General features: G+C 38.1%; 1 protein-coding gene across 1 annotated transcript; it reads left to right on the forward strand.

The window, feature by feature from the left end:
• Positions 1 to 1,163: 1,163 nt before the first annotated feature.
• LOC140163621 (GTPase IMAP family member 8-like) lies at positions 1,164 to 10,861 on the forward strand. Its single transcript, XM_072186936.1, has 7 exons — positions 1,164 to 1,170; positions 1,735 to 2,104; positions 2,939 to 3,144; positions 3,368 to 3,722; positions 4,813 to 5,042; positions 6,463 to 6,826; positions 9,490 to 10,861. Exons 1-7 carry the CDS (start codon positions 1,164 to 1,166, stop codon positions 9,932 to 9,934), a joined length of 1,977 nt encoding a protein of 658 aa, XP_072043037.1. The 3' UTR covers positions 9,935 to 10,861.
• Positions 10,862 to 11,428: the final 567 nt, after the last annotated feature.

Raw genomic sequence — 11,428 nt, forward strand, 5'->3', positions numbered from 1 at the left:
TAGATAGTGCATCTATTAAAAAATGAATTTGCCCACATATGGTTTAGGTTTTTAAAATTTGGACGGTATACGCTGCACTAAAATCGAACACGCGCGATTCCCACTATACTATACTATACGCAGGTATACGGCCTTTTCGAATAGCTCTTATGTGAGCCGGTACTATGAAATTACCTTGCTCGATTTAATCTATACGCGTGCACCTGCAAAACGTGCATCGTATACCCGAATAGTATACTTCTATGCGGTCGTAGCCTTATGTGACCCGGTACTATGAAATTGCCTTGCTCGATTTAACTATATACGCGTGTACCTGCAAAACATGCACCGTATACCCGAATAGTATACTTCTATGTGAACGCAGCCTTAGGCCTACATCAAATACTCATGTTTTGAATATCCCTTTAATGTACTATTTAATTCATATCAGTTTCACCTGCTTGTTGACCCGCGTTATTGATCTAATCAGGAAATCGAGTTTTGCATTTTAATAGGTCGGTAACCATAGTATACCACTTGTTCCATGATATAGCCGGCAAACAAAGCTAGGTTGAAGTTCAGGAAATAGTTCTTTGAGATTAAGGTGATTCGGAGGGGAGTACAACATAGCGGTGTTTGTAATAAAACACTAAGACTTTTGCTGTTTTTACAACCAATATAGTATACCAATTTGTCACCAAAAGCACCCAAATTTGCCCTATAGTAATTGGGCGCTTTTAATTAAGGGCACTTTTTTCCAAATGCGCATCCCGTATACCTTTAACTAGTAGGTGACCATACAAAGAACCGCAGGGGGGGTCAGTGATTCCCCAATATTTTTCATGCCCCAGTCCCCCTGAAATTCACTTTGCCCCCCATTCACCCCGAAAAAAATCCACCACTGGGGATGTTCATTAAGGTATACGGGGCCGGACGTACCACCCAATCTCTTGACAGGTAGCGACAGGTAGGGGCTCTCAGATTCTCACAGACAAATGCCAAATGCGCACATGTCTTGAAATATCTCCCAAACCCGGCATGGAACTATGTTTCAAAAATATCGCCCTTAAAATGAACACAATTTCGCTTTTTTTTTTTTGAGTAATTACCCTAATACTTGGTTAAGGTTACAAAACGTTTATAGAAAATATTATTTCAAAAAAGGGAAATTACCATGATGTAGGATGCAAAGTAAACCAAGCTAGTTGCTTGGTTTTAGTTGCTTGGTTTCCTTATCTCTGTGTGATAGGTTTACCGTATGAATTAGGTTGAAGTGCATCATGTCTATTTTGGTAATAAGTATTTCGTGATCAATTTTAAAGGCACGTAACCGATTAATTTAGATTCGAGTGGTGATATTATTATTATTATTTGTTTTTATTAATATCATCATCATTGTTTATTATTTGTAATTATTATTATTAACATTGTTAATTGTGTATTATTATTATTATTATTATTATTATTATTATTATTATTATTATTATTATTATTATTATTATTATTGTTGTTGTTATTGTGGTTGCTGTTGTTGTTTCATCATTTTGGTGAAGAATAACACAATTTAAATTTGCCAGAAATCTTACACTATGGCTTTAAAGGCCAGAAAGAACGGATTGGAAAAGGCCATACAATATAATTTACGGGCCCAATGTTTCTCTAGTGGTTTGTACATAACATGAGAACCTTTTTTTTTTAAAGAGTGCACATTTTACTTATCACATTTTGGACTTGTATTTCTTCCATTCAACACAGATGATAATCCAAAGTACGTCTTCCTGTTTTTTGGTCCTCCTCGATCTGGGAAAAGCGCCACGGGAAACATCCTTCTTGGACGCCAGATCTTCACCGAATACGAGACCAAAAAGTGTGTTGCCGCTGAAGCGATACTTGATGGAATCAACGAAGGCAGAATCCGAGTCATTGATACTACGGCAACTCCGGATTATTCAACGGATACTGATGATGATATTCTGAAGAATCAACGAGAAATTACTAGAAGTCTTCTTTTGGCTCCAGCTGGACCAATAAATATCGTATTGGTGGTGACAAGGGGCCAGAAACCCAATCAGACAGCCGGGTGTATACAGTTTTTGAAGGCATTGCTTGGAACAGATGGATTGAAGTAAGATCGTTGGGCGGGAAAAACCTCATAATGTAAATTCAAAGGTCAAATGCAAAACCTCATATGTAAAAAGTGGGCCCCAGTACTAAAACCTCATAATATGTGCATTTTTTGGTCACCTCAATTTCAAGCAGAAATCACAGAGAATCAAACAGTAGTCTAGTTTAAAAAGATTTCGTATTTGCATAACTAAAACTACAAAAATAGTGCTCTTTATTCGTAATAAACTGAACTGTTTGTAACCAATTGTTAAATTTTTGTGTCTGTTGTAAATTTCAACGTGAATTTGCTACATATGAAGTTTTGTCATTGGCCCTTTTTTACTACATTATGAGGTTTTGATATTTGGGGTCACCGAATGTTCTTTTTGTTAATATTTTACTCAATGCTACATAAATGGTCCATTTTATCACAAGATTTTGTCTTGTCTACCTTCCATAGAGCGTAATTACTTTATTCCAGTTTTTGAGTAACATCGTTCTAACGGTCTAGAAATATAATGTTAAATGTAGCCCATAGAATAGTAATGCAATGTAAATAACTTTGTAGCTCATCATCTTAATGCATGGGCTATTTATTAAATATTATGAAGTATTTTCTTACAGAATAAAGACAATGTACTAAAGATGTAAGTAAATTAATGATTTAATATTTGCAAAATATATATCATATACATTACTAAAATTTCTAATCTTAGATATAGTGTTTGCATTTTACATCGGCAAATTTTACTGCCTAGTACAGGTACAGTTCCTTGCTGTGCCAAAATGTTTTATTGAGATGTGTTATATTGACATGTTTTAATTGTTTCTTTATTAAATGTTGATTTTTTAGAGATATGATCGTCATATTCACTGGAACAAGTGAGGTGCGGGATACAGCATTCAAGGTGTTTCTCGACAACCTACAGAAATATCCAGCCGAACGCGACATTTTGAAACAGTGTAAGCAGCGTTTTGCTTTCAATGACGCTGAAGAGATAAACCAGATAGACCAGAAAAAGACAAATATCCTTCAGGTGGCAAAACAGACCAATAAAGGTAAGCCACAGTCGTATCATCATTCCTCATTCGTCGTTAGTAAGGACTGAAATTTTCATTTCTCACGCAAAATCGAGAAGTGAAGGGTAAGACCACATTGGGTGACTAGAGAGAAAGGACAGACGTAGCCAAAGTAAGCCAACACATATCTCTGATTCACTCAATGCTTCGCACTCATGTACATTTAAGTTTTTGTAAATTTATACTTGTATTCAACTTTCAGAAACTAGAGAGTTTCAGCTTGTAATGATTGGCCAATCATGGGCAGGAAAGAGCAAAACAGCCAATAACATATTAGGAGAAGAGATATTTGAATCAGGTCAAGAAACACGTGGTTGCATAGCAGCCAGACGTCATGTCAACGGAAATGACATCACGGTTGTGGACACGCCAGGATTCTTCAGCAAAACTCAGTCAAACGAGACAATAATAGACGAGTTGAAGGACCCCGTGAACAACTTGTCTGCGCAGTCACGAGTTTTTGTACTTGTTATGAGAATGGATCGTGTGGAGCTGACAGACAAAGAAAAGAAATTGATAACGATAATTCAGGATCAATTCCACGACAAGATTGCCAAGTAAGGTTTCCTTATTTTATATAAATATATGTCAGGAAATATTAAGATAATGCCACCATTTTTTGCTTCTTAAACCAAACTTCTCAAATAAAACTTCCCAGTTTGTTAATTATTCTACAAGCAGTGACTTCCTTCTGGTTCAATTTCGACCCGAACCTAATGGGAGCACGAAGAGTATCAGTAGCTACCAGAGGCGGACCCAAGAGTTTAGGGGCCCGAGTAAAAGCGAAAATGGATGAAAAAGGGCCATACACTGCTCCTTGTCCATGGGTTCCGGGGCTCTTAACGATCGTGGTAGCTACAAACATCATGACATGTTCAAAAATGTAACAATCTCACACGTGTTTTTGCTACTACCAGCAGTACCGCTGAATAGCAATGTAACGAATCCATAGAACATGATCATGATAAATTTATAGATGAGTTGACCTATGATGCCACATGTTTACATTCAGAACGCCCTCTGCTGTTTCAAAACAGGCAAAATAATGCAGGCGTGTCCAGGTGGTGGCGGATGCGATATCGCCATTTTTGACGTCGCCATTCGATTAACACATGGACATGAAATCTTCACAAACAATTCTAAATTTGTTATGTGGTGTCAAAGAAAATTTATGTTATTCTAAAACCGTTGGGGTTCGACAAAGTACCCCACTCTAAGTATGTTGTTTTTCAATCTGTAACTGCTAACCGTCTATTTTGAATGGGGCTGTCAGCCTTGTATCTTCGTCTATATAATGGCAAAACACATAAATCTTTTCAAAACTTATAAAAACCTTTGTTGTTTTAATGTGATATTGTGTATATAGCATGATGCATTTTGTTTGATAAGATTTTTAGTATTATTTGCTTTGAAACCAAATTTCATGAATAAAACCCCCAAACTCTTCCTTGTAAGCTAAAGTGTCATTTGATTAGCCCTCTGTTGGTTTGGGATTAAGAAAAAACTCCCTGGCAGTGTTTATCTCAGACCAACAGAGGGCGTATCAAATGTAAACACATGTCAACTCATTTATAGGTTAAACTATGTAATCCATCAAAATACTTCCACTAACTGAAAAATTATTTTCTTGTTGTAAATATTCCACAGGAAACTGATCATCGTGTTCACACGTCAAGATGAATACCAAAAAAGGGGCAAATCGTTCGAAGAATTCCTGCGATCAGCACCTTTAGAATTGAAAAAGCTTCTGAAACAATGTCATTACAGATGCGTTGGCTTCAACAACAACGCATTGATTGATGGTGGAAAAGTAGAGAATACCAAACAAGTTTCAATACTCTTGAAATTGATGGATAAAGCCGATATAGAGGACACAAGTAAGTATCTCAAACATGCTAAAACTGTAGTGTACTAAAAAAAACCCAGAAAAGACACACAGACAGAAGTTTAGAGATATGAATTAAAGAGTGAAATAGTTATAGACATGATGGGTGTAAGCTTGAATATGTTGAAGGTCAAAGTCATCCGAGGTGAAATAAAGTCCCCTTCAATGAACCCAGTGAAAGTATAATAAAATAAAATTGTATATAAATTTCATAAATCCATGGCATTGTCTTTTTAAAGACATTTCTTGTTATCTATGAGGACACAGGTCGTTCATAAAATAAGTGTTCAATGTGTTGGATATGGTACGAAAATGTTATTATGGTTATAGCTAGTGTATTAATTAGAGAATAAAGGTATTATTTTTAGCCGCTGTCGTGCATCCATTGTCTTATATAACACGGGCGACATCATTATTTACGCCAAAAATAAAGATGTCGCATGTTACATGAGACGATAGATGCACGACAGCGGCTAAAAACAATGCCTTTATTCACATTCTTAAACACTCCAATTCAAATAAATACATTAATCACAAATATACCAAACATTTTACAAGAAATTACCTAGCCGGCTTAGAATCGATCAGTCCCGTTGTTTCTATTCATTTCCGATTGGTTCAAATAGCGCGTACAAGTATATCGAGTCGACAGGCACCCGCTAAAGTAGGTTATATCGTATCATACCACACGGCTAAGAACCAATAAGATTGCAGAAACTTCCTTAAGTGTGGGTGACTTTCCGAACCAGCCGTGGCGAATTGTACTCAAGCGATCCTTAATCCTGAAATTTGTGATATTGTTGACTCCAATGTTTTTACGCCCGCGCCGAAAATTTAATTAAAGATACATGACAGATTTGAAGTCCTTTTGGTAGATGAGTAACACACATGTGTAAAGAGAGCAATCTTAATCGATTATTTTGTTATCAATGTGACTCTTGGACCTAATGTACTTATGGTACTAGCTACATTAATGTAATAGCAATTCTTCTGAGAATGTGCATATTAATAATAAAAGTACTTTGAGATGGAGTTGGTGTTGTCTTTACCATTTAGTCGTAGGAGCATTATTGAAACAGTTGTATAGTATTTACTAGGGATGAAATCAAAACTCGACCGCCGATTAACCGGCGGTTATTGGAGGTTGCACTGCGTTCCATTGTTTAGAACAATAGAAACCGGCTCCAACCGCATAGAACCGGCGGTCGAATTTTGATTTCATCTCTTAACGCTTGGCTCTCAGGCGGAAATTTATTTGATAAATCTATCATTAACATGGGCTAATTGCATGCTTTGACCAGGAACATATAAACTAAACTATCATGACTAGTTATTCGCCTATTTTAAAGTAAATATAATTGAAAATTGTTCTTACAAGTACTAATAATATACTTTTTATCATGCTTTTTTAGAACTTCGTTTGGTCCTCATCGGTCGAACTGGAATGGGCAAAAGCTGCACTGGCAACACCATATTAGGCAGACAGGATGTCTTCAGACACGAGACCACCATGAAATCGACAACCACTACATGCGAAGTAGCGGAAAATGAGATCAACGGGAGAGTCATTGAGATTATTGATACTCCAGGTCTTTTTGATACCCGTCCTGAGAAAACACCAACGGTCACGCTGATGGAGATGGCGAGATGTCTAACAATGACTGTTCCTGGACCCCATGCATTCCTTCTGGTCCTCTCCATTACGGAAAAGTTTACCGCGGAACAGCAGGAATGTATCAAGATGATACGAAGGACCTTTGGCGAAAAAGTGTTCCGGTATGTAGATTTTCGAAATTCGCATGTCCCTTTAAGTGTCTTTTCCTACAGTCCCAGCCAACACACAACGTTTTCACGACTTTCGCTGACGTTGCACTTAGGTTGTCATCTACGTTGTAAATACGTAAATTTGTGAACTCGTATTCGTGTTGTGACAACGTTATTTTTGGACGTTGATATAATGTCATTATGAAGTTGTAATGACTTGAAGAAATTCATCAGGTTTGTGTGATACAATTAATAGAATGTTCTTCTTGTCAAAACCAATTAATTTTACTGACCTGACAGTTTCGGCCATCTTGGTCGAAGGCCATCATCGGAGTGATGGTACTTGATCCTTCCTTCTGGTTGATTGGTCACCAACAGAGGGCGCACTAGACTGTAAACCACGGCTCTGGAAACGGTATGTCGATGACATTTTGGAGATTGTCAACGAAAACCAGGTTGATAATTTAACCACTCATCTGAATCAAACCGACCCTACGGACAATATTAAGTTCACATATGAGAAAGAACATGATGGGTCAATACCGTTTCTCGATACACTTATCGTCCGCAAACCCGATGGTACTGTAAAACTGCTGGTTTACAGAAAAGCAACGCACACAGACCAGTACCTCAATTTCGCTTCGCATCACCCCATACATCATAAGCTTGGTGTGGTCCGCACGCTGTTGGATAGGATGAACTGTGTTGTTACGGAAAAGAAGGATATAGAACAGGAAGAGGACAAAATCAAAAGCGCCCTAAAACAATGCGGGTACCCGGAGAGGACGTTTAACCAGGTAAAACGCAAAATGGACAATAAACAGGTGGCCAAACCGAACAAGAACAAGGACTCCGCTGAGAAAAACAAAGGACTTGTCATCATTCCTTATGTTGAGAAATTGTCTGAAACGACCACTCGCATTTTTAGAAAGCATGGCATCGCCACCGCGGTACGCCCTCATACTACCTTGAGGAAATTGTTAGTCCACCCCAAGGACAAAAGAGACCCCCTTTGTACGACCGATTGTGTGTATGAGATACCTTGCGCCAATTGTGACACTACTTATGTGGGTGAGACAGGTCGTCGTTTTGAAACCAGATTGGGTGAACATAAGAAGGAATCGGACAAAGTAGCAAAAAGTAAAGGTATCTTTACTAGACAAACCAGGAAACAATCTCAAAGCGAACAATCCAAATCAGCAATCGCAGACCACGCAGTTCAGCATAATCATGTGATCAACTGGGACGGCGCCAAAATCCTCGACAAAGAATGTGATTCGGGGCACGCCGCATCAAAGAATCCATGTGGATAAGAAAGAGAGCTCCAAACACCATGAACAGAGATGAGGGGCCCATTTTCTCAGTCACGTATACGATCCACTTCTGGGCGCTAGTGCGCCCTCTGTTGGTGACCAATCAACCAGAAGGAAGGATCAAGTACCATCACTCCGATGATGGCCTTCGACCAAGATGGCCGAAACTGTCAGGTCAGTAAAATTAATTGGTTTTGACAAGAAGAACATTCTATTAAGTTGTAATGACGTTGTTTTGATGTCATGTTATGAACGTATTATTCAAACGTCCCTATTAAGTCCGGTAGAACGTTGTAACAACGTAATAATAATACGTTCACAACTTGCCGTTGAAAGAACGTCATAATGCCGTTATGTCAACTTCCGAAAATCAACGACGAAAATAATGTTGTCACAACACGAATACGAGTTCACAAATTTACGTTACAACGTAGATGACAACCTAGATTACTTTTATACGACGTTGTAACAACGTAAAATTGTTGGCTGGGGAAATTATAAAATAAACAAATATCAAAACGATTTACCTATCAGCTTAAAAGGCAGCTGTGTACTCTCAGACATGCATGTAGTAAAAGTGCACATAACTTTGTAATTATTCGCGCAAGACATATAAAAGTATACATTTTTATAAAGGCAATACACCAATGAATCTTAATATAAATACAGATTTGGTGTAAAAACAACAAACAATTATGAAGAAAATCACAAAAAAGTGAGTAATGGAAGACACATTCGTCCACGCCGGAATTTGATATTTATCAACACTAAGATGTATTATTTCACTTGAAACTAATCAAATACGACTTGCTAATATTTACTCGTATTTTTGCTTGATTTATTTCACTCTTTTCAACTCACAAAAAGTCACATGGCTCAAGACAGCTTAGTAAATTGGCGGGAAATAATGAGTCAGAAATGCGCGAATGCGAAATATTGTGATTACGCGCGCGATTACGCGGAAAACTTCAGTAAACAATTTATCATATGTTACTAACGTTGTAGCTGACGACAACTGGCAATAACAAATCCTTCCAGCACGACGAATTACTGATTTTCAATCCTCATCATTTGCTCATTGGATGTTGACATTTTGGCGCGTGAAGCCGGCGGTGGCAATCTCGTCAAAATCGCTTAAAACTGATGAGTAGCAATTATTTAGAGGTTGTTCTAATTCATGAAGATGGTTATTTTTTTGTAACTGTCGTATTAACTTTTCCTTCCTTTTTAACCAACAAAGCAATCTATAACGATGCACTTTGACGCTCATACTCTGCATTGTATTGTGCGTGGTCAGATTTATTAGAACCGTCACGTGTTTTTCAAGCTAATCTCATTATCACCAATCCTTATCTCTTTCAGTCACATGGTAATAATTTTTACCAAAGCGGACCATTTGAGTGAGGACCAAACAGCAGAAGAAGTCATTCAAACATCTGGAGAAGGTATAAAAGAGATACTGAAACAGAACAACAACCGATGGCTGGCATTCAACAACAAGAAACCCACCGGAGACGAGCCAGAGCAGCTTATTGAAGCCGTAGAGCTCATGCTGGCCTGCAACGAAGGTTGTCATTACACGAGCAATATGTACCAGCAAGTTGCGACTCGGCTGCAAGCATATGGTGCAGGAAACATTGCCGAGATGCGGCAGATGGCTGACAAACACCCATGGGTCGTTCTGAGTATTGTATCCCTTATGACGGGTGTGGGAATGTTTGGTTTCGGATGGCTGTATGTCATTATAACTTGGGTTGCTGTTGTCTTTACCTTGATAAGGGAATACATCATTGGTAAACGGGTGTAAATACAATGATATTAGAGGTATACAGACAAAAAACGTGACGACATCGGCCGTCCCAAGACTTTATAACTTAACATAACGCAGGATTGTAATATGAACCAGGAACTACCCGCTTTGTGTTTAGCTTATAAAGCGTATTGAATTGCAGTGGCGTAGATTTCTTTTTGACATTGGGGGCGGGTGATGGGGTTGGAAAGAAGTCTTGAACTTTAGTGAATCCAGCATCATTTGGCAACAGAAAAAGTTTATGGTACAAATGCGCGCAAAAATGTTTGGTATTTTTAAGCTAAACTGATGAAATATGGTGCAAAAGTGGACTTTTGGGGCTAAAATGAGCAAATATGGTCAGAAACCCATATTCAGGCGTCAACATTAGGAGGGGCGATGATTGTATTGACCATCCCCTTGGCAAAATATTAGGGGGATTTATCCCCATCCCCCGGGATCCACGCCTATTTTGAATTGACAAATTGGCAAATGTATGTTAAACATCCCATAAGGAACACTCAAAATCACATTTCTAAGTACCATTATCCGGTCAGCAATACAATGTTGGGCCCATGGTAGTTTCATGCATTGCATGTAGATTTAGAGTCATTATTAACTAAATGTGAACAGTGATGGCGCTATTTATCATAAATCTTGTTTGCAGGAGGGCAGATGCGATATCGCCTTTTGACGTCGCTCTTGAAATCATGAAATCTTCACAAACAATTTTAAGTTTGTTATGTATTGTCAAAGCAAATGATGTTATTCTAAAACCGTTGGAGCTCGACAAGAACTCCACTGTAAGTATGTTGTTTTTCAATTGATCGAAATTGATAACTGCCTATCTGAACAGCAGCCTAGAAGTTTCGGCAGTCTCGTACGACACGTGACGCCTGTCCTGCATCGCCTGCTTGTTTGCAAATTTTCAAAGGGTAGATATTTGTATTCTGCCATTACAACATCAGAAAATTAAAGCAAAATCTTCTAAAAAATTATGGTGAAAAGAAAGGAAGAGCTCATATTATTTAGCTAAATTATATGACAACATATATGTAAATAGCGCCCTCAATGTTCACACAAACATACAGTTTTAACAATAAGAATTACCATAAAAAGGACGGAGAAAAATGAAAATCAATGATATAAATAATAAATCATGTCAACCAGAAAAACACACTTTTTGGTTAGATGTTATCACCGACGTAGCTTTTTTTTTTTTGCTCTTCACTTTTTCAAACCACACGCACAAAAAAAATTGGGTCAACCTTTTCGGGCTGTTGAGGAAGGGGCGGCAAAATGTGATATTCTTCAGCCCCCCGGGATAGGAGCGGCCACGGTACGCCACTGAAGTTGTTTAATAACCCGATCCGGACCATGTGATATCATCTAAATCAGCTGAAGTCAAAAGGTTTTGCCGCAACTTCGGTGATAACATCCTACAAAACAAACAGTGAGATTTTCTTGTTGAAATGGTTTAATGAATCACAATTTGAACATTTCCCAGATGAC

Source organism: Amphiura filiformis, chromosome 11, assembly GCF_039555335.1.
Source record: "Amphiura filiformis chromosome 11, Afil_fr2py, whole genome shotgun sequence".
NCBI lineage: Eukaryota > Metazoa > Echinodermata > Ophiuroidea > Amphilepidida > Amphiuridae > Amphiura > Amphiura filiformis.

Bases quoted from the DNA above. Each gene is read 5' to 3' on its own strand.
- LOC140163621 (XM_072186936.1), top strand. The intron at 3,145-3,367 runs GTAAGCCACAGT...TTCAACTTTCAG, and splicing joins GGCAAAACAGACCAATAAAG to AAACTAGAGAGTTTCAGCTT. The intron at 3,723-4,812 runs GTAAGGTTTCCT...AATATTCCACAG, and splicing joins TTCCACGACAAGATTGCCAA to GAAACTGATCATCGTGTTCA.